This window comes from Alligator mississippiensis, chromosome 8, assembly GCF_030867095.1.
Source record: "Alligator mississippiensis isolate rAllMis1 chromosome 8, rAllMis1, whole genome shotgun sequence".
Taxonomy (NCBI): Eukaryota; Metazoa; Chordata; order Crocodylia; family Alligatoridae; genus Alligator; species Alligator mississippiensis.
The window spans coordinates 11,343,669-11,370,524 of NC_081831.1; the positions used below are offsets into that span (position 1 = coordinate 11,343,669).

The 26,856-nt window shown below is 52.4% G+C and overlaps 3 protein-coding genes across 3 annotated transcripts; 1 reads left to right on the forward strand and 2 right to left on the reverse strand.

Moving 5' to 3' along the window:
- Nucleotides 1-1,020: 1,020 nt before the first annotated feature.
- On the reverse strand, nt 1,021-9,160 carry EME1 (essential meiotic structure-specific endonuclease 1). The gene is made up of 8 exons (XM_019494385.2): nt 8,808-9,160; nt 8,596-8,726; nt 5,967-6,056; nt 5,588-5,721; nt 5,201-5,339; nt 4,533-4,648; nt 3,222-3,411; nt 1,021-1,729 (listed from the first exon to the last, which is right to left on the reverse strand). The coding sequence occupies exons 1-8, from the start codon at nt 9,115-9,117 to the stop codon at nt 1,553-1,555; spliced, it is 1,287 nt and encodes a 428-aa protein (XP_019349930.1). The 5' UTR covers nt 9,118-9,160; the 3' UTR covers nt 1,021-1,552.
- Nucleotides 9,161-9,175: 15 nt separating this feature from the next.
- Nucleotides 9,176-14,473, forward strand: MRPL27 (mitochondrial ribosomal protein L27). Its single transcript, XM_019494386.2, has 4 exons — nt 9,176-9,255; nt 11,965-12,087; nt 12,977-13,044; nt 14,039-14,473. Exons 1-4 carry the CDS (start codon nt 9,210-9,212, stop codon nt 14,243-14,245), a joined length of 444 nt encoding a protein of 147 aa, XP_019349931.1. The 5' UTR covers nt 9,176-9,209; the 3' UTR covers nt 14,246-14,473.
- Nucleotides 14,474-16,014: 1,541 nt separating this feature from the next.
- Nucleotides 16,015-24,917, reverse strand: LOC106737524 (uncharacterized). The gene is made up of 5 exons (XM_014601972.3): nt 24,241-24,917; nt 22,508-22,629; nt 19,179-19,277; nt 18,635-18,799; nt 16,015-17,166 (listed from the first exon to the last, which is right to left on the reverse strand). The coding sequence occupies exons 1-5, from the start codon at nt 24,326-24,328 to the stop codon at nt 17,020-17,022; spliced, it is 621 nt and encodes a 206-aa protein (XP_014457458.1). The 5' UTR covers nt 24,329-24,917; the 3' UTR covers nt 16,015-17,019.
- Nucleotides 24,918-26,856: the final 1,939 nt, after the last annotated feature.

The following is a 26,856-nucleotide window of genomic DNA, read 5'->3' on the forward strand; positions in this document are numbered from 1 at the left end:
TAAGTCTGTTGTGGGGAGGGAGGGCGTGGGGCAGGCACTTCCCAGCTGGGGCCGGGTAAAGTGCAGGACAGAGCCATAGCTCATCCTGGGCTACTGCTGCACACGCCCCAGGAGGGCACGGAGAAGGATGGGATGCGCTGCAGCTACAGGCTAAGGCTATGCTCAGGGCAGGTGGTGGCAGGGGGTTGCAGCCACCCCAAATTTTGCCATAGCCCCCTTTGCCTTTGCCCCCTCCCAGCACCACTGCCTGCCTCAAGTGCAGTCTTTACATGCCAGGAGCATAGCCCTAAGTGTGGCCCCCATGCACTGGGAAGAGCCTGACCCTGTCCCAGCTGCAGCCCCCACCGCCCTCCTGGGGTAGGTGCAGCAGTAGGAGTTACCTCCTGCCCCAGCCCCACTCCCTCTCTCACTGTACACCTTCCCTGCCCCCTCCCCTTCTACTAGAACAGACATACCAGCTGTATGTAACTCTCCAAGCTGCCGGGCTGTGCTCCTCGCTATCTAGTTGCTGCGTTGCAGCTGCACGGGACATTTATTGGCCAAATGATCAGCCATGTCAGGCCAATTTCTGATACAGTCAATTTTCTTTAGAGTGGTACTGATCCAATATTGGACTGAGATCGCTGCACCTCTATTGAAGCGTTCTTGAAAGAATCCAGCACCTAATACTGAGCCAATTCACTCACCACTTTAGTAGAAAGAACACTGTAGTTCTAACAAAATTAGCACTGATAAAATGCAAGGCCTGCTGCTGTCACAGTGAATGGCAGTGCAAAAAAAGCCCATTTCAGGGCAGTATACGTGGGCTTGACATCCATGTATTGATAGAATTTGGACACTTCATCGTCTGAAGCATGGCACTACTCTTAGGAATAAGCTATGGATCATACATTGCATGAGGTTGAGTTTATACCCAGATCCTCACTTCAGTACTTGCTTTGCTAATACTGAAAGACTTTCTACACCCACAAACGCATTTAGGCATCAATGGCTTCAAGGAACAGTAAGTACCCACACAAGGCAGATGCCGTCTGCTTTAATTTTAAAAAAATCTCTTGCTGCAGACTTTATTACAGAGTTCAAATTAGTCCAGTCCATAATTAGACTGCCCCCCCCCCCCGATCAAGTTTTTCTACACTGATTTAGGGATATGACAAGGAACAAACTGCTTCAAAGGGTGACCATGAAAATATCCTGTCTTACATAGAAAAGATCTGACTGTGTGCTAATAAACCCCTAAAGCAGATCTAGTGCTTCCTGTAGAAGCATAGACTCATTCCAAGATAAAACGTGCAGCTAATCTCAAGAACAGTCAACACAGATGGAGGCAGCACGGCATCCCTGAGTGATAAAGATGATGAGGTGCCTTCTGTAGCCTCCACCTCCATGGCCATTTCAGGCATCTAGGAGGGTCTTGAGGCAGTCCTTGCAGACCAGAGGAACAGATCTTAAAGTCTTCAAAGTCCATAACCCCTGTTCTTACCCAAACACGTTTTCCCCAGAAGAGCAGTGAATGTTTAACCAGGAAAATAATAAAATCCACAGTCCTAGGTTAGTTGGTGACATCCAGGTAGAGGTCAGGATTGTGGGAGGTCATCTGGAGGAAGATCCGTCTGGAGAGTTCTGGTCCGATCCGCCGGGAGGTGGCTGTTACTCCATCACCCCGGCGCACAGGGATATCAGCCAGCATGTTCTGCTGCTCCTGCTCAGAAAAGCACCTGCGATAGGCCTGGAACAGTGCAAAGAAACAGGGATTTGATTTGGCATGCTCTTTGGTCTAGCAAGGACAACAGACAGTCAGTCACAAGTTTTGCATTTATTCTCCCTTCACACCCCATTTAGCAGCCAAGGTATACCCCAAGAATCCAGAGTGCTCCAATAAATACTGATAAGGCGAGTCCTTAGAACAGTTCCAAGCACAAAAGTTACAACAGAAAAGTAACAACCTTGTACCAGCCATCATAGTCCACTTGGCCAATGCACGCTTTCCCCCCTCTGCGAAGGGGAACACTTAAGCAACCTAGAATGTGAAGGTTAGTAAAACAGGCTCTTCTCGTCAGCCTCATTCTGCTCTCTACACAGGTCAGTGTCTTTCTGCTCGGCCAACGGATGTAGGTAAATCATTCCTTCTGATGCCTTAATGGAATGAAATTAACTGGCACTTATATTTAAAGCCATAGGATGAGTCCGCATGGACACTGATTTCCCTGGGGACAAGAAGCGGTGGAACACCTTGTGCTGCTACTACTTGTCCTTGGGAAATGCTTGTGCCACTTGCCCTCTCCTGGCTGGTTATCCTGGGTTGGGTAGGGGAGGCTGAGGCCAGCAACTGTGCTGGCTCCATCAGCCTTACCTGGAGCCTTCAGGGAGCTGCAGCCACACCACTTCTGCACCTGGGAGCCCGGCAGGTAGCTGGAGCATGGCTCTGGCAGGCCAAGCATGTGCACTGACCTGCTTTGAGGCACGGGTTTCTTTGACCCTGGGATCTCCAGGGTGTAGGATCTTTGACCCTAACCCCCTCCCACAACATCCGCATGTATGATGCCACAGATGGGTCTGTGGCACCACATACCACATGTCTGCGCTCATCTGGACATGGCCCTAGGATCCCAAACTGCATCAACCACTCCATCCATGAAGAGTTTCTACAAACTTGTGACAACTAAATGAAAAGCACAGCATAGAAGGATATACTACTGGAGCAGAGAGGAGGACTCAGTACAGACTGCTATAAGTTACTCTCTGTTTAACTTTTTGGAATGGAGTGGGGAAAACAATTTACTGAACACATCTGGCTATCCCTGCCTTTATCAGATCCCTCCATTATCCCAGAAGATAGCCTCCTTCTTATTGCTAGCACCTCTTCACTTGCAACCCAAGTTCCTGGCTCTCTTACTCATTCACTGTAGGGGTGGAAAGAACTTGTAAGGTGTGACTGAGTTTCCCCTTCTGGCAGCAATATCCACCTTTGCAGGCACTTGAAAATCAATTATCAAAAGGCATATGCACATTGTGACTTCCACCTTTCATGGGTTATAATCAGCTACAGTTATGCCCTACATTGCTGAGGAGAGACATGGGGTCAAATGGCGAGTCCCATGAGATTACTGACGTCAGACTTCAACTCTGCAAGATTACTGACTGCAAATAAAATCCCCGCAGGACATGAATGCACACTGGCTGCATGCGCACTTTTCTTAGCACCTGCAAAGCACACTTACCTGCTCCAGCAGCCAAGGAGAAGGGTAGGCTGACACAATGGCACTGGCCATATCCGGACTAACCCGGTGGAATTGCTGAATCTGCCTCTGCCAAGCCTGCAGGAGCCCCTTCCCTGAGCGGTCTACCTTCACGCCTCGGCACCACTCATTCTCCAGGTAGAAGGAGAAACCCGTGTTCTCTCGCTCCCGCCTGATTAGGACAAAGAAAGAGGACAATGAGATCAATGAGACTGGCATAGAACCAGTTGCATAGATATATATGGAGCAGGAAACTACTGGGAGAAACAGTGGCTACAGGATAGGAAACCCTCACACCCAGCACAGAACATGAGAGACCAGCAGCATCAAGGCAGCTGATCAAAACCTGACCTATCTCCTCTACATGTATTAGCACGATCCTTTTACTGTGGTGCAAAATAACCACACAGCTTACCACATGGATGGGGGTGCTGGCTGTAACAAGAGGCACAGAGGCAGCTCTCCTGACTTCATATAGCTCAGGGCTTTATTGAAAGTTATTCCCCAGGCGCTCTACAGGGGCAGCTTTAAGTCCCTTTTGTGTTACTGGAGCAGCACAAACCAGCCCAATTCACTTGGTCGCCTTATTTTTAATATCCACATCCTAGTATTTTAAGCAACCTTGGAACAAGCCAAGGCATCTGCAAGCTGGGGAAAAGAAATCCATTTCAGGCTTTCAAAGAACTGTGGAAAAGCATTTTAAAGAAAGCTTGTCCATTCCCATGGATTTTAATGACAGACAAAATGCTACGGCTGCTCTGGTACATAGGCTAGGACTGTTCATTCTCACACTCAAGGAATAACCTCTACACAGTTGAAGCTTAAACAAACACAGAACACGTCTTCCATGGTAAGTAATCAAATGGGGGGTTGACCTTGGGGAAGTCTCTTTTGATCACAAATATTTTGAGGGTAAAGCAAAAGCCAGCCTGTAAGGGACTGAATCAGGCCACCAGAGACTGTCCTTATTTACCATCTGAGGTCTATTCCCAAATGTGGGTTGAAAATAAGATCTGTGCTCGATGCCAGAATCCAACCCTAAGATAAATGACTTTGAGATTTCAGTCCCAAACATTACACCTATTTCAAGGCAAGCGACACCTCCATGATCTGGTTTTAAAGCTCATCAATGGCTGCTCAGCATCACCTAGTCCTTCAGCATATACTATATCACATAGCATGGAAGCAAAGCCACAGGCCTGCTCTTTCCCCAAAATGACAACAGTGAGGCTTCTCCCAAGGGAATCCCAAAGGGCAAAATAAGGAACAGAATAAATCCATCTGCTCACTCACTTGAAGGGCGCTTCAGCAACAGACTTGGTGAACATAGTGGCAAAGTCGCTAAGGTCCTTCCAGTTCTCAAGGCATCTAACCTGGATGCCTGTGTGAAGCTGCAGATCTACCAAGGCCTGCAAACATAGGATGATCAGGAGTGAGTGCGGAAAACACCCTTTTCATGTGTAGGATGCTGCCCCAATCCCTCACCACAGCCAGCTGGAGGACAAGAGTCCTCCCCTCCATGGGCTCAGCTAGCTTATTCCACTAAAAAAATATAGCATAGGCTCTACTAACAAACAGGCACTGCAGACTAATATAATTCTTTGTCAACTGTCATAGATTAGCTCTTCCTCCCTGTTCTGCACTACCTATCCACCCCATTGTTGCCATACTGACATACTCCCGTTCAGCTCGTCTGCTGGGCTATGAAGGAAGATGGGTGTTAGGCTGAAGAGGCTATTACAGACATGGCATCTGGAACCAGCAGAGACATTCTGGTCTCCAGGGAGGGGAACCAGGTGTTCAGCTTTTGCCTGGTATGCAGAGCTTAGCCTGAACAGCTGCACTTGCAAACAGGGGTTTAAATGCTCCTTGCCCCAGAGATGGTTTTCTCAGGCAAAACCTGAAATTGAGAGAGCTTGCAAAGGAGAAGGTTGCTACATTCCTGCTCCGAGGTTACCCACTTCTTCCACGTCCAGCCTGGACACCTCTGGCCCAGAAGCCTCCTTCTCCTTCTGCCTTTTCCGTTTCCTCTGTCCCTCCTTTTGGCTTCCATTTGGCACTGCCTGTCGTGGCCTCTTCTGTGACTGACTCTTGTGAGACCTGAGAAAAAGACCCAGAGGTCACCTCTGGCTCTAGTCCCAGCTGACTGGGGGTAGTCTGCAGCTACCCCAACACCAGCCTCCCCTGACAGAAGAGGATAACTCTGGTTACAGATGCTCCCAACACCCAGCCTTTACCAGTATGAAATGCAACAAGCAACAGAGCAGAAGACTGGTGTCATTCTGTGTGTAGTCACTGGCAACACTTCTGCTAAGCTTACCAGAAACCTCTGCAGTAAGAATTCTAACCTTAGGTATTTCTCTAGTTCTACTACAGCCAGTGCCAGAGTCTTCCCAGGAATCTTCTCCATGACACGAGCCACAAAGCTCCGTAAAGTCTCCTTCTGTCCATCTGTGCTAGACTGGACTTCCTGCAAAGGCACCTGCAAAATGCCAGTTAAACCCTTTAAATCACACAGGCTAGGTCACAGTAGGAAAAGGTAATCGCTGGTTCCTGTACTACTGGAAAAATCAAATCCCTCAGACAGAAGAAAAACAGCTGCATTCTGAGGTTGCCTTCCAGTCCCACAGCAGAGGTGGTTCTATTCATGTCAGTGTGAAAGGTCAGGCAACGTTTAACATTCACACAGGCTAAACAAAGATCACATTAAAGTACGCAGCACCTCACCTGTTTGTAGTTGTAGATCATGGACACAAACTCCTCTGTATGAAGCAAAAGAAGGACGTTGGGTTCTTCTGTCCAGCTCTCTTCTTCCGCCTGCCCAGAGATGAAGACAGCTAACATCGAATCATTAGTGCAAAACAGTCCTGTTCTGATCCTAGCTGCAATGATGCTCAGGTTTACAGCCACTCATGGCCACAACATTTAGGAGGCAAGAGGGTGGAGCTGCTCAGGATGGTGATAATTATTGCCCAGGCAGCATCCAGTTATTAGCAATCAGAGAGAAAATATCCATGAGACTGAGACCACTGAGGCTGTAGGGAGCAGAGAAATGGGCCAACTAAGAGGAGAGCACTAAGAGGGGTTGGTAGAAAGTAAGGGTCTGAGAACACAGATAACCCATCACAGGTTTATCTGACATTCGTATACAGCATCAAACTACTTTACAGAGAACCAATGCTAGAGACATCAAGTGGAAATGCCAAGGCAGCCTGAAAAGTGGGGAGCAAACCGCAGAGCAGAGGTATCAGCTAACACCTCTGGGGAACGAGGAGAAGAAATTGAAGTGTGCGTTTGGGGAAGTATGGGGTCACCAGCTCACAAGTACAGCGGGGAGTATGCTGGAGAGGAGCATAGCTATCAGCAAGGGACCCTGAAACAAATTTCAAGAGGGACAGGATGTCAGCAAAGGTCACAGAGAAGGCAGGCAAAACGATCCCAGGTCCTGGAAGAACAGCATGCCAAATGGGCATGTTAAGACTCGCACTAGAGAAGGATTTGAGCTAGCGCAGAAAGGGAGGCAAGGCAGCAACAAGGATTTCAGAAGCAGCAAGGCCAAAAGGAGGAGACCATTTTAGGGACCATTCCAAGAGAGATTAAAAAAAAGGAACAGGGTTCACTTAGATCAAGGAGACACGTCAACATTTCTACCCTTGCAACCAGGGTTAAAAATTTTTGAGTTTCAGGGATTTTGGAGATGTACAATGAGATTTTAACACAAGAGAATGACTAATTCAGAAGCACCCCACAGTACGGAGTTATGGGTTAACCACAAGCTAATGGAACCGCAGCACTTTGCATTTCCGAGTTGACAGCTGGTGGGTGACTACAGCTACAGGACAAGAAACCCTCACACCCAGCACAGAATAAGAGAAACCAGAAGCATCAAGGCAGCTGCTCAAAACCTGACCTGTTTTCCCTATCTATATCAGTAAGGTTATTTTGCTGTGGTGCAAAATAACCGCACAGCTTACCACATGGAAGGGGGGGGGGGGGGAAAACGGGACGGGACGGGACACAGACTAGCTGTAACAAGAGGCACAGAGGCAGCAATCCTGACTTTGTATTCTTCCCCTGGGGGGGTGCATTACACAACGATATTCCCCAGCCGCTCACCAGGACCAGCTCTAGGTCCCTTTCGTGTTACTGGAGCAGTACAAAGAACTAGTGCGGGCACAAGCCAATCCAAATCACTTGGTCTTCTTATTTTTGATACCCACTTCCTGATACTTTAAGCAACCTTGGAACAAGCCAAGGCATCTGCAAGCTGGGGAAAAGAAATCCATTTCAGGCTTTTAAAGAAAACTTGTCCATTCCCATGGATTTACCGACAGACAAAATGCTACAGCTGCTCTGGTACGTGGGCTAGGACTGTTCATTCTCACACTGAGGGATGACCTCTACGCAGCTGAAGCTTAAACAACACAGAACACGTCTTCCATGGTAAGTAATCAAATGGGGGGGTTGAACTTGGGGAATATTTTTTGATCACAAATATTTGAGGGTAAAGCAAAAGCCTGTCTGTCAGGGACTGAATCAGGCCACCAGAGACAGTCCTTTATTTACCATCCGAGGTCTACTCCCAAAGGTGGGTTGAAAATAAGGTCTGTGCTTGATGCCAGCATCCAGTCCCAAGAAAAATGAGACTTTGAGGTCTTGGGCCCAAATACAACACCTATTTCAAGGCAAGAGGGACCTCCATGGTTTGGTTTTAAGGTTCATCAACAGCTGCTCAGCATCACTTAGTCCTTTACCACATAGTATATCACATAGCATGAAAGCAAAGCCACAGGCCTGCTCTTTCCCCAAAATGACAACAGCGAGCCGTCTCCTGAGGGAATCCCAAAGTCAAAACAAGGAACAGAATAAGCCCATCTCCTCGCTCGCTCGAAGGCGCTTCAGCGACAGTCTGGACGAACGCGTGGAGCTGCTGCGGTCCTTCCAGCTCTCTAGGCATCGAGCCCGGACGCGTGCGAGATGCTGTGGAGCTCACGGGGAGGCGAGAGCTACCCCTCGGCTCGCGCATTAGGAGTATTTCTAAGTCCGCGTCCAAATCCGCGCAGATCTCGCTCGCCCTCGGCTTTGTGGCTTTCCGTCTTCTCAGGCAACTGCCCGACTGCGGGGCCAGACGCGCCGGTTCCTCAGCTCCCCGCGGCGGCGGGCGGGAGCCGGAGGCGGCAGGAGACGAGGCTATTTCCCTGGTGGGTGCGGGCAGCCGCCCTCCGCCCGCTCAGCAGCGCCGCCCTCGCCAAGCACACGGCACCGCGGGGCAGACCCGCGCCCTGCCCGCCCGCCCGCCTGCGACTCCGCGCCCCGCAGGCTGAGGCCACGAGCAGGGGCCGTGGGGGTGCTGTACCTGCGCAGGCCCCGCCGCTCTCCTTCTCCAGGCCATGCTGCCAGCCACGGGCTGCGGCTCGATGGCGCAGGCGCAGCCCAGGGCCTGCAGGGCGCTCAGCACCTGCCCTCCGCCGTCCGCCTGCAACAGAGCTGAGGGGGCGTCAGGGGCCGGGGAGGCCGGGGCATCCTCGGGGGCCGGGGGGGGAGGGGGAGGGTGTGAGGGGCCGGTACCTGGGTCCAGCACGGCCGCCACCTGCTTCAGGCCGTCCTGGCCCCGCGGCTGCCCCCGGGCCGGGGCAGGGGGCGGGGGCGGGGGCGCGGGCCGGCAGGCGGGGGCGGGGGCCTTGCGCGCGGGGGAGGCAGGGACGGCGGAGGACTGGGCCGCGAACTTCCTGCGCAGCCGCTCGCATAGCGTCGGGGGCGCCTCGTCTTCACTGTCGCTGCTGAGTAACGAGATGGGCGCGGCGCGGCCCAGCGGCCCGAGGAAGACGCTAGCGGTCGGCAGCACCTCATCCTCGCTGTCGTCCGAGCCCAGGGACATGGCGGCGTTTCAACCTCCCGCCGGCCTCGCCTCGCCCCGCCCCTGCCGGAAGCGGAAGTAGCGCGCGCCGGAAGCGGCAGCGCCGGGGCAAGATGGCGGCGCTGGTGCGGCTGGGGCTGGCCGGGGCGAGCCGGCTGCGTGAGTGGGGGCGGGGCTCGGGCGGGACGGCGCGCGGCGAGTGTCATGTGCTGCCCGCGGGGGGTGCCCCCCGGGGGAGAGCTGGAGCCCGCGCCTCCTGCCCCATCGACCGCTCTCTGTGCTCCGCTCCCTACCCCACCGGCTGCTCTGCTTTCTGCTCCGTGTCTCATCGACTGCTCTGCGTTCTGCTTCCTCCCCTGCACCTCTTGCCCCATCGGCTGCTCTGTGCTCCACTCTCTGCCCCGTCACTTGCTCTGAGTTCTGTTCCCTGACCCATCGATTGCTCCGAGTTCTGCTTCCTCCCCTGCATCTCCTGTCCTGTGCTTCCACCCACCCTGTCTGCTGCTCCGCTTTCCACTCCCTGTCTTGCACCTCCTGCCCGTCCCCTCCGCTCCCTGTGCTGCCCCTGCCCTGGGTCGGATGCCCCCGAGCTGGAGTGCGCTGTGACGGGCAGACAGAGCGAGGAAAAGCCCCCAGCAAGGCCGGACCACGCCAGGAGAACGGACCTGCCCGTTCCGAACACTGGAGGCACCGGCTGCTCCCGGCCCCAGGGCAGACCTGCCTGAGGCTGCAGCGATCTGACTCGGGTTAGGGACCAGGATGCGTGCCGGGTGTGCACCTGGCTCAGTGGGGCAGCACTGCCTGGACACTCAGCGTAGCTGACACCTGGTTTCCTTCCCAAACTCTTCACAACAGGCCACGCTGCTGTTACCCTGCGACTGCCGTGGTGCTTAGTCCGGGACAGATGAGGTGGCTGGAAGCCAGGCCAGCGACCTGCTGCCTTGTGTCTGATCCATGTTTGCTGCCGCTCAGTTTTCACGTGGAGCCTGGGGGGTCTGGCTTTGACCAGAGTAAAGCGAACAAAGCTGAAATGGAGCAGAAATCAGAGCAGGGTGGCAGCCTTGTAGACTAGCTCTGGAGTAGCCACGTGGCACAGGCAGCCTCTGTGTGGCACATGGCAGACCAGGGCAAGAACTGGTAGCATAAGGGCAAATAGGGCAGGGAGACAAAGCTTAAATAACAGCAGATCAGGTTGGGGAGCACAGAACAGGGAGCAGAAAGCAGAGCAGCAGACTGGCTTAGGGGTACAGGGCAGGGGACAGAAAGCTGAGCAGCCGATCTGGCAGGGGAAGGGGGTGGGAGTGGCACTCGGGGAGTGTGTGGGATTAATTTGTGGCATGCCTGCCAAAAAGACTGGTCCTCTGCTGAAATGCCTTGTTCAGAGAGGCAGGAGCATTCGTGGGCTACAGCCTACTTTATGAAACGGTTTTGGCATCTTCTCATTTGAGAAACTGGGGCTGGCACAGAGGCAATAAGGAGTGGGAGTCTAAGCTTAAAACGTAAAGCACAGTGGAGACATTTTCTGCGCGGAGCTCAGGACCTTGGAGCGCTGCCTCTGATTTCCAGGGAAGCTTTTAGCAAGTTGTATAATTGTGCCTTGATTTCTCTGTCCATAATAGGTAGATAATGCTTTCCTACCTCGTTTAGTGCCGTGAGCCTTAATTGCTGTTTGTAAAGGGCTTTGCCATCTACTTGGAAATAAAAAAAATACCTTGGAGAGCAAAGAGAGGTATTTTTTTAGGGATTACATTCGTCTGCAGAAAGGTCTGCAAATCTCATTACTTCTTTTTCCTACCTCCCTGCTATTTACCCAAGTCACAGTCATTTTACTTAACATATTCTAAACATGTTAGATGAATGGTACCTTGTAGTTTAGCTTTCCCTTCACCCTTAATCTTTGTTAGGTGCTGAGTATCTGTGATCATTTAATTAATATAAAATTAATCCAGCGCTTTTCTGGGAATAAGGGAAATGAAACCACTCTGTAGCAGCATATAGAAAGCTGAATGGAGGGATTTAAAAGAAAGGAATATAGCTGCTGACCAGATGGAAAAGACTTAATTCGATCTGGGGCATTTCTGACAAACCAGAGTTCATAACAGGGTCAGAGATCTCGATCTGAAAAAACTGACTATAGTTACTGACTGGATTTTGTATATACAATTTTAAATGGCATAACTGTGATGTGAAGGCACATATGGGGTTTCAAAGAGAATAAAAGACTAACCACTTACTGCAGCTATCTTTTTTTTTCTAACCGTGGTTAAAAACCCTGATACAAGACTCCAAGAAAGCACTTATATACCTCCCTCAGCTTGGGTCTTAGTACAACTTTGCATTTTTAAAGGTACTTATCCCAGACTGCTAAAGTATTTTATAGTAAAACCAAGGACACGGGGTGGGGAAACCAAGCACAGAATGCTTGCCACATGCTCACAGAGCAATTTAGTGGAAGATAAACTCCCAAGAGTCCTGAATCCCAGTGCTCAGGTCATTAAATTAAATTGGTGGTTGATTTCTCTAACTGCATCTGGAGCCTAGGAATTTAAAATGCTAGAAGAAGTGTTACTATTTGTGCTTCCAAGTGCACTACTGAGAATTCTTCTCTTTCATAATGGACGGGGGCCATGTGGCTTGGTTCCATGCAGAAGAGAGGTACACGAGGAGGTAGACTTCATAATAGATTTCCTCTTCAGTTCTTTTACTGTCTTTGTCTCTATGTTGAACTGACAAACCAAAGCTTTCCTTTTTTGCATTTCAAAGGAAATGCAGTCATGTTTTGGAATTAGAATTTCTGGATGTATTTTGAATGTGCAGTGGAAATTCTTAACTGGGTTTTCTCTGTACTTATTCTTCATCCAAATCTAGTCGTGACTGCTCCCCAGGTGAGCGCAGTTGCAGCAAGGTGTGCATCCAAGAAATCCGGGACCAGCCCAAAAAACAAGGGTGGTCACAGAGTTGGGAAGCGGTATGGATGGAAGAAACTTGATGGTAGGTCCATCTGTTTGCTTAGCTGCTTTCAGCTTGCGTTCCACCAGTTAACTCCTTGCCAGGGAGTGCTTATGGGGCACTACTGAGCTTTGGTGGCAGGGGCGTTCATTCCTTGTGAGAGAAAGAAACCAAAGGGTTCAGCACTACATGGTGTGCAACAATTACAGGAGTAGCCAGCAGGAGGCTGGAGTGAGTCAAGCTAACTCCCGGTCTGCCTACGAGCAGCAAACTGAAGTCGTCAATAAAAAGCATACTTTGGTTCCAACTTAACCTGCCTCCAGGGGAGCTGGGAGGAGGGATACAACAGGGGGCATCTGATAAGTGAAGTGCACTTTCACCTCCCACTGCGTGCAGAAGCTGGGCACTTCACATAGTTACAAAGGGGAGAATTATGAGACTTAATAGAAGCCAAAGTACAGCTTCTTGTAAGCGAGTGCCTAATAATTAATAGGCTTGCGGATGAAAACATGCGGATGTGAAAGGCAATAAAACAAGCGCCTGCAACAAGCAGCCAATGCCTTGTGCCCTAGTGCGTGCAGAAGCTGGGCACTTAACATAGTTACAAAGGGGAGAATTATGAGGCTTAATAGAAGCCAAAGTACAGCTTCTTGTAAGCGAGTGCCTAATAATTAATAGGCTTGCGGATGAAAACATGCGGATGTGAAAGGCAATAAAACAAGCGCCTGCAACAAGCAGCCAATGCCTTGTGCCCTAGAACTAATCTTTTCGAAAATAAGAATTGCTTTTTGCCACTGTGGAACCACTGCCTTGTAGTTTCCGTTAGCAGCCTTCTCTTAGGCTTAGGAAACCTCCCGAAGTGCTTGGAGCCCTGCCAGCCCCGGGGCTTCAGGTAAGCCTATTTGTTTGAATCTAGGTTGCTTTGTTGCAGGTGTCTTTGTTCACGCGGGGAATATCTTGGCCACGCAGAAGTTGATTCGCTGGCATCCAGGGGCTCAGGTAAGTTGCTTTTTCAGCCCTTGTTCTCATCTCACAGTAGGGGCTGTCCACAGCAAAGCCCTAGAGTTGAGGCTTAGCACATTTCCTGCTCTTCACCAAGGTGCCTTGCTTCCTCCCTTCCATTCCGTGTCAGGGATGGTTCAGTAACAAGTATTACTTAGTAGAAGAGTCCGTTTACAACTGTTATTGCACACAAGGCCTTTAGTCAAGGGAAGGAGTTTTGTTCATTAATGGCTTTTAAGGGTTTGCCCCTCTATCTGAAGGACAAACTCTTTAGGCTTAAAGCTACTTTCAAAGCTGAGGCTAGAATTCAGGAGTGTATACCTGAAGGGTTTACCCCCTTACTTATTAATGGCTATTGAACAGAATGGTTGGAGAGGTTTCCTCTGGTATCTCTAAACCAGTGGTTTTCAACCTTTTTTCATCTGTGAATCCCTTTGGAAATTTTGAGTGGAGGTGTGGACCCCTTTGAATTAATTTGAATTGGGTTATTCACATACTTTAGATCGTAGTCATCTTTCACAGACTCCTTAGACATAGTCTGCAGATTACAGGCTGAAAACCACTGCTCCAAACCAATGATGGTGCATGCAAGGGATGGTATTGAATAGGGGACAGATCACTCTAGATGCATCTGGTTCAGTGTTCCCTCTATACTATCTACTTCTGCCACTGGCAGAGCCTGGATACTGGGCTAGACTAGATGGACCATTGGTCTGATGCAGTATGGCACTTATGTTCTTAAAGGTAATCAATACTTGTGCTTCAGGGGAAGAAATCCCTCCTCTGGCCTCTCAATTCACACACACCATCTAGTTTTATGTATGGCACTCTGGGCTTCTTACTTTCCTTAGAAAAATCAAGTATTGGCCATCACTGAAGCCCAGGTAACCATCTACAGGGGACAACGTGAGCCACTTCAGCGTGCGTTCTCCAGTGACTATCTGTCTACCCCTTTCTCCTTCCAGTATTCTACCCATGTGCTTTCTTCCAGGTGGGAATAGGCCATAACAATACTCTGTATGCTCTGGAGGACGGGATCGTGCGATACACCAAGGAGGTCTATGTGCCACCCCCACGCAGCCGTGAGACCAAGCAGGTGATCCGTCGCCTACCCAGGGGGGCCATTCTTTACAAAACCTTCATCAACGTCATCCCTACTGAAGAAGTAGGCAGCTTCAAGCTAGTCACCATGCTATGAGACTGCTGCCTTGCATTGCTGCTGGGGACAGAGCACTGTGGCAAAGCTGGTGCCCAGTCCTGGATGTCTGGAGTCTTAGGAAAGGATTGCTCTAGACTTGAAGAGACTTACAGGAGACTTCACTTCTTTGATTCAGGACTGTTCTGGGTGCAGGTCTGAGCTAGAAGGTAATGGGGTGCCTGATGATGCTTGTTGGAATATATCTAATAAACATGATGGATTTTCTAATGCCTGGAGTGTGTCTATGAAAGAAAAGCAGTCTGTGTTCACGTAAAGCCAAGGGGGTAAGTGAAAATATCTTCCCTTTCCTGTGAGCCCTGTTTCAGTCCAGCTGGAAATACTGCAGTATCTACAGAGGAATTGGCCAGTGTTGGGCACAGTTTGGGACTTGAAGTATTGAATTTTGGCCAGTTTGGGAATCAAAGTATTGCACTGAGTGTTCTCTTGTCACGACTGAAAGGGGAAGAGCTGGCCCAGTAGCCAACTTCTGAATTCTAGTCTCAGCTTTGACAGTGGCTGCGCTGTAGCTTTAAGCCTCAGTTCTGTCTTAGTTTCCCCACTTATAAAAGAGGGGCAGTGCTGATAACATCTTCCAGTGTGTAATCCCTTCCTGAGGAAGGAGTTTGGTTGATTTCCCTGTTACTTAGGGAAACGGAGGCACCTGCCACAATCTCTAGAGGAAGGCAGAGCCAGGAATAGAGATCAGGAGTTCCTGACTCTCAGTCAGAGCTACCTATTGAATCCCCATTTTTCTCTTCCTGTGCTTCTGAGAATGAAAAAATGGCAGCAGATGCAGAGGTGTTGGGCACCCAACACCACAGTTCACTGATGAGGCACATAGCAGAAGGAGGTGCCTCCCTCATTTTTGGCCAGTCGGTGAGGGAAAGCCCAAGGAACATGCTTCTTTGAGTTGGCAAAGATGCTAATCTAATACAGAAGTGTGTCTTGAGCAGGCAGCAGTGTTAGACCAGACATGAAAGGGAACTATGACTCCAGTGCTTCCCTAAATTGTTACTGAGCTTTCGAGACTTTCAGTTCTGGCCATGTCAGTTCCTGCCACAGTAACAAAGGGAAGCTGCTGGGATGATTTGGGTCAAAAATAGAACATTGCTAGAAAGTACACAAAAGTTTCTCCAGAATGTGCATCCTTCCAGCGTGTGCAACCTACATGCTGCAGCACCGTGCAAGGCCAAGAGACCTCCTACGGCATAAAATGTTTTATTTTAAATAGTTCATTATGTTAAATTTCCCTTATTAAAACCATTGACTCCTGAATTTTTAAAAGAAACCCTTGCATAGTACCACATTCATTAGTAAAAATGAAAGTCCTGCTTAGACTTTCATTCTCTTTCTTTGCACAATAAAATAGGATTGACAAGTTTGTATTCAATTCCCAGCCAGTTTTCCTTCCTGAATCTCAGGCATTAGCACTATACTTTTGGGTTCCAAATACTGCAGAAGACGAGTCCCTTCCCACCCTGAAGGGCTTTCAAGAAAAACCATGTGAAAATCTGCTCACTGGAAACTCAGCTGAGAATCTGAAGTACCTGACAATGTCCTGCTAACTTACTAGAGTGGGCTCGGTCACACTTCCAAAGCTATTATCACAATTAACTGCAGAATTCCCAACCAGACAAAGAAGTCTGAAATGGCATCCGAAACTCATCAGCTGAAGGGTGGAGAGCAGCTTCCCAAAGTGAAATTCAAACATAAGGTACTTAAGTCCTTCAAGAAGCCTGCTGCTGAAAAAAAAAAAAGACTCAAGATACTTTGTGGTCTGACCAGTCCCATTTTATCAACAGTGTTGTAAACAGCATTGTAAACATTTGTTCTGAAATACAAAACAATAGGCAAAAATCTGACGTGCAGCTGCACCATCCTTGGTGTGATTGATTGTCAAGGAAACTAAGACTCTTCTCCTTGCAGAGGGGAACTGAGTAAACACAAGTCCTGATCTGCCTGTGTTTTGCCCTTGCACCTTCATGGAGGCTACCTGTTACCCGTTTGTTTCTGTGTTCTGGGACACCCAGCTTAGGCTGGTCTCTGTCCTTGCTTACAGGGTTCCCAGAATGATCCTGACCCTTGCCAAACCTTTATCTTGTCAATGGAGACAAGACTTTCTCTACGCACCATTTTTAAATCCCGTAGGGATGTGCGTGTGTGGGGCACGAAGCAGAGGTTTGACAGTAGCAGTTGCAGTGCTGATTCATTCCTTCAGTGGCAAATCGAGCCTCTGACCCTGGTACCTGCTAACTTGATTGTTTTTACAGCGTAATAAACAGATGAGATAAATTGTCCAGCTTCTGAGGTCTTAATACTTTCAGTGTTGGGCAATACTTGCCACAGAGGTGTATGGGGCACAGAAGAATAGCTGCCTGATGTTCCTCTGGGAATTTTCTTTGACCAAGTAGACCATCCTCTGTGCTTTAACCCCTTGAGCATAGAGATAGTGGCTGGGGATCATTCTACTGGCTGTGGTCAAGATAAAGTCAATAGAGCAAGGAGGGAGTAGCAGTCCACAGTGGCTTGTTCCATAGTTTCTGGAGCAGAGACTCCAGACATCACACCACTTGTCCAAGAGCAAGGGTGGATGGAAAGAAAATTAGTTGGTCTCTGCTGGTTTGGTCTGGTTTGCACGCTTGTTTCTCAGCTGTTTTGGGTCTGGGTGAAGGCCTGAGGGTCGACACTGCCCTGCAGGAGGGAGCAATGTCACAGCGCCACCGTTGCAGCTACAGCTACAGCAGGAAAAAATGCTACCAGGGCTGACTCCAGCTTTACACGGCTGTGTTGCGTTGAGGTTGGTAGCTGACTGAGACCTGGAATATGTCTGCCAAGCTGTGTCTGTCTGTTAATTCAGAGCCAGCCTCGCTTCCTGGCAGAGCTGGAGGGTGCCGGAGGGCCTGCTCGTAGGGAGGGGGCATCTATGAGAGAGGAGAGGAGAGGAGCAAGTCTGTTACACTTGACCAGAAATCAATGGTGGTAAAGATTATCCCCCATTACATAATGTGTGTTTAAAGGAGCCCTTTCATACTATCATCACCTCTGCAATTTAGCACTTGTAATCCTCACAATGCTGTGAGCTGAGTGCATGGGGCTGCTGGAAACCTTGCCACTCCTACCACAACCCATCTCCCTCTCCCTTTTGTCCCTAGCCAAAGCTTCTCTTGTCCCTTTCAGGGGCCTGTTGACATTTGCTAGAAACCACAAGGTTTCCAGTTAAACTTCCCCAGATGGATAGGAATAGTTCTTACATATGTCTCACCCGAGTATCCATTTCTGTGTACTTCCTGCCAGCTGTTGCTTATGTAAGCTTGACCCATCCAACCTGTTCTCTCTGCTGTGGATGTGTGCGCACTGCAGTCAGGAGGAGGGACTGTGACATGAGAGAGGGATGCCTGACCTCCCTGCTAGCACAAGTAAGAGCAGCAGTAATGGGGGTGGCTACCCCATCTCTGCCAGGCTTGGCCAGCTCCTGCTGAATTCATGCCACCATGTCTATTTTGCTACTGTGAGCCATGCTAGTGAGATGAGAGCCAGCTTGGGTCTAACTACCCCACCAGAGCACAGTCACTGAGGGGCAAAACCTCAGAAGGCTGTTAGGTGCCCAGTGCCCCTTGGTAGAGGAGCAGCACCTTCCCCAACTTGGGCCTCAGGTTTCCCAGCTCAGTCTTTTGAGAGTCAATTAATTCCTGCTGCCTCTAAGTCCCTTTGCATGTGAAAAGTGCCTAGGGGAGGAAGTGCTAAGTATTTGGCTGGCTGTACTCAGTTTTCTGGAGCAGGTTTAAGAGCTGGAGTCCCCTGTGGTGGTCAGTGAGGGGAAATCTGCTGGGCTGAGCTTCACAGAAGTCCCTTGTGCCCAGGGCAGAAGGCAGAGCAGAGAGGGGATGTACAGCAGACCTGCCCCTCACAGCATACTGTCCCAGCACCAGCCTGCCTGATGGCTCAGTTTTCACTACCCTGTCCTTTAGGGTTAGTTTAAGTGTTGGGAAATTAACAGGCAAAGCCTCATGGTGGTGAATAAACTGAATAATCCAGGGAATAGCGATGGCTACTGGTTCTGCTCTAGTGAGATGAGGGTGAGAAAGTCTTGGATCCACCTTTCCTCAGCTGCCCTGCCCCCTCACTCTGGACTGGACAGAGGCTCTGGAAGGCATTTCTAGAAGCACCAGGCAGGGCTCAATCATTAACCCACAGAAGGGTAGTGAGAGTCCCCTGGAGCACAGTGTGCCTTTCCCGACATAAAGCTATCAGAGCAAGGCAACCGCAGCAAACCAGCTCTCTCCTAGGATGGAAGACCACTGGAGTGAGGCCTGTGAAAAACCCCAGCAGCCTTCACATGGCGGCTGGGGTCTAGACGCTATAAGGAGTGTGTGGCCAGGGATCACTCACCTCCTGGACAGGGTCGGCCCACAGCCCAAACCTCTCGGCAATCATCTGGTGGATCTCTCGCTGGCGATCTTTCTTGCGCACACTCTCATAGCTGGGCAGGCGTGGCTGGTCCCAGGCAGGGAGCTGGTAGCTGCTGGGGGATCCCACGCAGAACAGCTCATCGCCCTAGAGACCCCCGAGGAGATAGAAAGGTCCCATTGCTAGTCAGATCAATCAGTGCCCCTTAGCCCAGGGCTGCACCTCAGGACACCACTGCTGTAACCAGCACCCAGAGAGAGGGATGCCCTGTGCCCAAGGCATCCCCACCTGTGCCCCACAACAATGGCTCCCCTGAGTGCTCCGGGTCTTCAGAGACGTGGCCAGGGCAGTTCACTCCCAAAGTCCTTTACTACAATATAACAGTCCTCCCCACAGCCCTGCAGCTAGGGACACTGCCACATCCAAGCCCCTCTCCACATCTCAGGACCCCAGACCCAAAGTACCTCCCCACATGAAGCCCCCCACAGCAGTCTTGGCCTCACTCACGGTGCTCCCAGCCCCTCACCTGCACCCCGGGATTCTCCACGGCACTCTCCAGCCGCTGGGCACCACACTGGGATCCCACCAGCCGCTGGTTGCTGCTGAAGTATGAAGGGGGGTAGTCCTGTCAGGAGAGGCAAGGGAAGAGAGAATGAAGCCTGTGTGAAAGCCCATCTCCAGCTCCCAAGGCACGTGAACAGGTTAACGCATGGTGTGGTGTAGGCAGCCTCCATGGGGCAATGCCCCAACCTGGAACCTTTCCCAAGATGCCCCAGGCCTGGTGGGACTGAGGCCACCATCAGCATCTGGAAACGTTCCTGCTTGGTACCTTGCAAGCCCTCAATGAGAGGCAGAACTGCTCTGAGTCCAGCCCTTCTGGCTCTCCTGCCCAGCTCAGAGCACAGCCCAGCGCACACAGCTCTCAGGCCAGGCCAGCTCAGACTGTCCACAGGGAAGGGAAAGGCCAATTCCTTGTTTGTCTCTCCCATGGCTGGGGTTTAGCCCCGCCAGCTGGCCTCTCCTGTGCTCCCCCACCTCTGCCAACCCAGCAGTGCTGGCAACCCACCATCCTTCTGAGGACGGGAGGTTTGTTCCCCATGGACAGGGTGGATCATTCTTTCAAAGCTAGCATCTGCTCTGTATCACCCTTAGAGATCCCCAAGATGCTGCCAAAAGCCCCTATCTCCAGTAGGGGCATCAGCAAGTGCCAGTACCTCTGTGTGCTCTATGTGCAGGCAAAACTCTCCTAGTAGCAGTGCAGCCACATGGCAAAGCTGTGCTTTGGCCCAGTACAGTAAATCCACACCTCCAGGGCTAAACAAGCTACACCCAAAAAAGCAGAACATTGCTAGTGTCCCTGCTTCCACCCCCATGGCTCTTCCCAGTGGAGTCATACCTCCTCCCCCTCATCCCCAGTAGACATAGCTATGTCAATGCACACTGGTGGTGTAGCCCAGATTTACAAGTGGTTTGCTTATGTCCTCAGCCAGGCATTTCCTAGCCATTCCCAGTTGCACCTTCTGTTGCAAGACAGCACCCAGGGTGAATGAGCTGAGTGGGGACTTTAGTCTCACCGAGCTCCCTTAGCTGCACAATCCCCTTGCGGTGATAAGAGCAGTTTAGTCATTTCCCCAAGGCTGCCCAGCTGTTAACAGCTCATGTGCAGGGGGAAGCTGTTGCTGGCAGAGGGACCTGAAAGGGCGAGAGCTATTCTGGGGTCGCAATTCTGTGTGTACACGATCCCACTACCAGGAGCATGGAGCTCTTATTGTGGAAGAAGCGCGTTCACCCACAGAGCTGTTCTGCATTTACACCAGGCCTCAGCTTCAGAGCCGGGAACGGGGTTGTGGGAACTTCCTTGTTCCCGGGTCTCCCAGCAGGAACAACCGCTGCCCCACACTCTGTGCAAGGAATGGCTGGGGTAGACTAGTAGCCACATGGGAGGAATACGGAATCACTCAAGCTCCTGTAAGCGTTAATGTTCAGGTGATTTTTTCCACACACGTGGCCCCTAGTTCTGTGCACGCGGCTGCAGCTTTGCTCATGTGCTGGGTGGGCTTCCTGTGCCCCAGGGACTTCCAAGCCAATCCCAGCCCCTTGCAGCAAACATGTGCTCTTTGCCTCTAATTGGGGTTCTGCAGGCTCAGCCTGGGTCTGAAACGTGACCCGCAAAGCGAGGATTTCCTGGTGCACTTGATTGTCCATAATTGCCTGCACAGGGTTTGCAATTACAGAGCTCATGTGCAGCAGTGTGGGGCTTCCACGTGCCACTTGTTTTAACCCAATTCATGAAGCCACAGCAGGCCCCACAGGGGATGCAGTTATGCTGGTGACAAGCTGCCTCCCCCTCCAATATTTCCCATTCTGCATGGCAAGGAGTTACAGCCACATAAGGCCCCTTTCAGGCTGTGTTCACACTGGGGGGTGGGAGGAAGAGGGGCTGCACTGGAGTGGTGTGCACACAGAGAAGGCCACAGTGCACTCCCCGCATCTCCCGGCACTGCACGTCTCAGTCCCTGGCTTCTTCTGTGGGGACAGAGACTCTGTTTGAAGGCTTAGTTATGCTTCATGGCTCCATGTGATCAGTGCTGAATTCTGCAGCTGCAGAACTAGAGAGAAGGGGCAGCCGAGTCTGGGCCAAGCCAGCACAGAACCAGGATCCCTCTCCCAAAACAGATCCAGTAGATTACTCACCCATCCCCTGCCAAGCAGCCCAGCTCCCATCTGGTTGTGAGTATCTCAGCCAAGAGGCTCCCATCACCATCACTTCCTTTGGGAAACTAGAATCCAGCTTAATAAAGCCCAGGGGCCAGACCCACAGGCGCTCTGCCGTAGGGGGCAGCAGCAAACCTTCATGGGGTGACTGCTGCCTAGATCCACTTGGGGACCCACTGCTTGCAGGCTACAGGAGGTAGGTTTGCTGGGAAGCTCTGGCTGCTCTCCTACATGAGGATACTAGGAACGGCGGAGATGGGGAAGGCGAACAGCTCTGAACTGGGGAGTCTCTTGTGCAGGGAAAGGCAGCAAAGCAGCCCCTGCTTTCTGCCTGAGCTGCTCAGGGAGAGTCAGAGATTGGCCTCACTGAATAAAGAAAGTAGCAGCTATTCAGGCCAGTTACGTCTTGACATAGAGTTTTCCTGCCCCCTTCCCCAGTGCCCCCACTCCTGCCTGCTTTGGAGGCAAGATCTCTAGGGCAGGGATCACTCCTGCAGGGGGGATGGATGAGCAAGCTGGTTTTCACTGCTACCGGCTTCCCTCATTTGCAGCTTCCCCCTCACACCAAGCCATGTTGGGGGGAGGAGGGGGTTCAGCCTTCTCCGCTCCAGCCTCAGCACTGTGCACAACACAGAGCCAGTTGCTGGGCGACCGGCGACTGAGAGTGGCATTGTCTGTGCTGCATGGTAACCTCTCCTGCTGTGCCCCTTCCCTGAAAGACAAGGGCTCTGAGCATGGCATGAAAGGGAGGGAGGGATCCAGCTCTCAGGTGGGACTCGGCTGTTACCGGGGATGTGAATATCTGAGAGCTGGCTCTTAGCTTGAGGATGTCCCCCACCATGGGCGGACAGGTTCTGGAGAAAGGGCTTTGTTTGGAGACAGCCTGAGCGCTAAGTGGAGAGGCTAGGGATCTCTCTGGCAAGACAGGGAGGGCAGTGAATAGAGCCAATTCCCTCTGGTGGGGCTGCAAAATGAGGCTGCTCCATCCCAGCCAGAAGATCTGGTCACACTGGGGTTTAACCCCAACAGGGTCTCCTGAGCTGTAATCCCTCCCCAGCAAGTCCATCCTGAAGGCCCCAGGGCCTGTGCTGAGCAAGGGTGAGGCTGCTGGGGTGGCTGGGGAGGGGGTGGGATACTCACACACTGGCTGGGACTCTGGAAGAAGCGGCAGGAGCAGAGGAACTGGCAGCACAGGGGGTCCCGGTGGTACAAGAGCAGCAGCAGCACCAGAACGGCCACTATGAACACGGATGTGGAGACCGCTGCCAAGGCAAGAGACAGGGAAGCAGGCTGAGCCCAGGGCACGGCAGCACACCTCCAGGCAGAGCTGCCTCTTCTCTGTGGGGGGGTCGGGAGCAGAATCATCTCCAGACAGTTTCCTCCCCCCATTTCCTCCTTTCCATTTCCATCCTGCAGCCCTGGCATCCCCTCGGCTTGACTAGGGAGGTCCAACTGATGACTCCATACTGGTACTGACCCCCTGTCCAAACAGGCCCACAATAGGACCAGTGCCTGGCATGGATCCGAACTATCAGGCAGTTGCCTTCCTGCTCAGGATCCCAGAGCATGTCCCCAGTGCCCACCCACCCACCCACAACCCATGGGAGGTGGGGGGGGGTCTCACACTCCACCCAACTCAGCAAGAGTGCTGCAAAGCCAAGGAGTGGGGGAGAGTCAGGAGTCTGGAGCCAGGGTGCCCTGCTCTGCCCCTGCAGCTTTCCTGCCAGCTCTCTCCTTGCCTGCCTGCAGCCTGGTGAAGGCCGGAGGGGACAATCTTGCATCAATAACAGGGAACAAAGAGGACAAGAGCACTTCAAATAGTGACACATCAGGCATCAGCCAGCCAGCATCTGTATGAAGGGGCTCTGCATTTCCCTGCTGTAACACTGAATTTTAAGACAGTGTGAGGAGCAGCCCATGTCTCTAGCTACTTCTGACTGATTCATCTCATGGCCTTGGACAAGTCACAGCTTCTTGGCCTCAGTTTCTCCTTCTGCCAGTGCCAAGGAAGCTATCTATTTACTTTGCAAAGGGGCCGTGAAGTTTATCACACTATAGCCATGCTTGGAAAGCTCCTCTCGACTCTTCCGGCACATAGTGAGAAGGCCCAGCTATTAAGCTACTTTAGGCATTTGCCAGTGTAGCAGAAGAGACACGGGCTCTGGGATTGGACTCAGTGGGCAAGTAAAGGGGCAGCTTATTTTCAAATAACCTCCAGCACCTGTAAACCACCTCACCTGTGCTTGCAAGGACAGGCCAGTCAGGCTTTGGGATTGCCAGCTGATTCACTGAATCCCTTCAGCTCACACATGCAGGATCAGAGATCCTATATGGGACCAGCTCTTACACATACCAGATCAGAGATCCCCTATGGGACCAGATTTGACACATACCGGATCAGAGATCCCATATGGGACCAGATTGCAGCCTGGCAGAACAAACATCTTGCCTTCAGACCCTGATGGTGGAGCCTGCAGGGAAGGTACCACTCGGCAGGAGGAAATTTCCCTTCCCCTCTATCACAGCAGCCAGTGGAGGTGGCTAGAAGGACCCACACATGTAGGGGCAGAAGACGGGCTCTGATGAAGCCAGCAGAGACCTGGGCCCGCCTACGCCAGTCCTGTTCCCAGGAAAGCGGGGGGCTCGTCCTGATTGCAGGCTTGGCACAGCAGAGAACACGTGTTCGAGCAGCACTTGTGCAAAACGGAGCACCCCCTCCCCCCCTGCTGCTGAAGGCAGGATGGAGGAGGGTAGGAAGCACAGGGGGAGGCTGGCAAGGGGGAGGCGCAGCGGGGTGCAGGGTGGTTTGAGCGCTGGGTTGTCCGCGGGCAGCTCCGACCCCCACCGCGCGCTCAGAGAGACACAGGACTCACTTGCAGCGATGACGATGGCCACCACATTGCTGTCCATGGAGCTGCTGGCAGTGGGAGCCTGAGTGGGGACATTGCTGGGTTGGGTCATCTCTGGTGTCGCTGGTTCCTCTCTCCTTCCTCCAAGCCCGCTCGGGGCGGACCAGGCACCAGGCACAGAGCAACCAGGCAAGCCCTTGTCGGCGGAGCCCTGGGCCAAAGCCCCGTTCTGGATCCGGCCTGGCTTCCCCAGAGCACTCAGCTGTTAACTGCTCCCTCCAGCACCGCTGCCTCCATCCGGCCGCCTCTTCTCCTCTGCCAAGGGCGCCCGGATCCTCTCCTACCCCGGCCCGGGTGGTGCTGGGGCGCTGGGCTCAGGACCAGGCGCTGCTCCCCTGGCCCTGCCCGGTGCCTCTCTGCGATCCGCTGCTGCTGCCTTCCAGTCGAGTCTCCCCGTGGGGAACGGAGCTGGATCCAAGGGGTTCCCAAACCTCCTGGGCGCGCTGCTCCTCGGGTCTGTGCGACCGCTTCTCTCCCGCGCAGGAACCGCGATCCCCGCGTGTCTCCCCCCCCCAGGCTTCCCCCGCCTCGGAGCCGGGGGTCTCCGCCGCTCCCGGGCCCGGCCCGCTGGATCCGGCCCTGGGCCCCGGCCGGGGGCGCCGCCGTCCCGCACGGGCTGCTCGGGCTCCGCGCCCCTGGGTGCACCAGGCGGCGCCGACCGCGCGCTCCGGGCTCCGCACGCCCCCTCCCGCTCGCCGCTCATTGGCTGCGGCCGCCTCCCCGGCGCTCCGGATTGGCCGCGAGTGGAAATCGCTACATTCACCGAATGGAACGTTGTGTCCGCGGTTGCCGTGGAGACGCAGCACGTGTCGGGGCGGAGCCCCCGCCTGTCCTGGTCGTGCGGCTGGGGGAGGGGGGGGGCAGCGGGGCTGGGACCCCCCGCGGGACACACACACACACACACACGCACGCACGCGCGCGCGCGCGCGCGCGCGTAGCTGTGCTTGTTTGCATAACCAATCACTTCCAAATGCCCCCAATCGCTTGGACTGATGCGTGCGTATGCACCCCCTCACACATAGACACACGCACATATACACACACACACCTATATATGTATGCACACACACCCTCCCCCCAATCCAAGCGATTGGGCGGCATTTGCAAGGCCTTATGCCCTGGGCTGTGCAGGACAGGACTTTGCAGCTGCCCCCATCTCCCCTGCCCGCTCCAGGAGAGGGCTGGACCCTCCCTGCCGGGCTTACATCCTGGGGCCCCTTGGTAGGGGCCGGGGGAGCGCGGTGGAGCTGCTCCCCGAGCTGCCTCATCTATGAAAGATTCATTTCTGCACCCCTCCAGCTTGCAGCCATGCCCTGGTGCTCATGCTGTGCCGGATGCTCCCACAGGAGAGGAAGGGCAAGGGCAGAGCCACCGGGGTGGAATCAGGAAACTTGGCGAACATCCCTCACATGTCAACTCCACTGGCAGGGCTCCGGCACAGAGACAGTGAGTCCACATCCTGGCTGAAGCCAACAGGCAAGGCACAGAAGGGAAAAGGAATGCAAATAGATATCGGATTGCATTACAAGAAATCATCCGCTGCCAATGTCACCATCAGCCCCAATCTGCTGCTTTCTCAAAGGGGTCATGTTTGGTGGGGAGGCTGAGAAGGGGGTTGAAGGACAGGGCTCCATCATGCAGCTCAAGCAGAGTCTTCCAATGGAAGGGGAATTGTGGACAGGTCTCCAGCCAGCTCCATGAAGATTAAGTACGTGGCCTGGACCTGGGCAACCTGTCCCAATCTCCTAACAACCCGCAGTAAAAGTCTTTGTACCTCTGCCTTTCCCCATCACTGTGTCTGGTCTGCTGAGACTGTTCACTCCTGAGGGTAAGGAGCTGTGTCACTGCACAAGCCTCCAATCTTGGTGAGGGAGGTACCCTGATACTACTGCTCCTAATAAAAAATAAGGTTACTGCACAGGCAAAGAAAAAACAGCTCCCCCCTCCCCCTTCTGGCCTGTTTTTCAATCTACCAAAGAACCTGCCTCTAAATCTTAGTCAGCAGCGATGTAGGCGGCACTCTGAGGACAGAGCTCTCACGCTCGCTCATCACTGTTCGGATGCAGGAAGGACGGGAGATGGGTTGGCAGAGTGGGCCTGGCCAGGCTGTAGCTTGGTACAGAGAGGCCTGGAGAGCAGAGAAGCAGCATCTGTTTAATGCCTCTGTTGTTATTTACCAAGAAATGGCAATGGTTGCAGCAGTGCTGTTACACAGGCTGCTTGCTGAGGGTTTTGCAATGTTCCCTCCATCAGTTCTCTTTAGGCTCATAGAAAGACAGCTCTGATACTGCAAAATGATAAAGGTGCAGGGAAGCGTATTCAATCAGCACTTCCTCCAGCCACTCTCCACCTGTCACATGGGGGTCATTAAACCTCACACCACACCTGCCAATCCAATGTGGTCAGTATTAGCACCTTTCTGCTACCTGTCCAGGATCTAATCATTGAGTGTCAGCAAGCAGCCAAGGACAGGACCCGATGTGCTCTCTGCTCTCTGTATAGGTGCTCACGTGGGGCCTGGCACCACAGCACTTGGTCAGAGGGAGATGATGATGCTGGGCAACACTACTTTGGAAACTG

What these genes read in the sequence shown, in the direction of transcription:
- EME1 (XM_019494385.2), bottom strand. Translation starts at nt 9,117, where the DNA reads ATGTCCCTGGGCTCGGACGACAGCGAGGATGAGGTGCTGCCGACCGCT. An exon ending in GAACTAGAGAAATACCTAAG is followed by an intron (nt 5,340 to 5,587) that starts GTTAGAATTCTT and finishes TCTTTTTCTCAG; the next exon opens with GTCTCACAAGAGTCAGTCAC. An exon ending in GTTGCTGAAGCGCCCTTCAA is followed by an intron (nt 3,412 to 4,532) that starts GTGAGTGAGCAG and finishes TGTCCTAATCAG; the next exon opens with GCGGGAGCGAGAGAACACGG.
- MRPL27 (XM_019494386.2), top strand. Translation starts at nt 9,210, where the DNA reads ATGGCGGCGCTGGTGCGGCTGGGGCTGGCCGGGGCGAGCCGGCTGC. An exon ending in GGCCGGGGCGAGCCGGCTGC is followed by an intron (nt 9,256 to 11,964) that starts GTGAGTGGGGGC and finishes ATCCAAATCTAG; the next exon opens with TCGTGACTGCTCCCCAGGTG. An exon ending in GCTGGCATCCAGGGGCTCAG is followed by an intron (nt 13,045 to 14,038) that starts GTAAGTTGCTTT and finishes GCTTTCTTCCAG; the next exon opens with GTGGGAATAGGCCATAACAA.
- LOC106737524 (XM_014601972.3), bottom strand. Translation starts at nt 24,328, where the DNA reads ATGACCCAACCCAGCAATGTCCCCACTCAGGCTCCCACTGCCAGCAGC. An exon ending in TCCAGAGTCCCAGCCAGTGT is followed by an intron (nt 19,278 to 22,507) that starts GTGAGTATCCCA and finishes CTCTCCTGACAG; the next exon opens with GACTACCCCCCTTCATACTT. An exon ending in GGGCCGACCCTGTCCAGGAG is followed by an intron (nt 17,167 to 18,634) that starts GTGAGTGATCCC and finishes CCTCTCTCATAG; the next exon opens with ATGCCCCCTCCCTACGAGCA.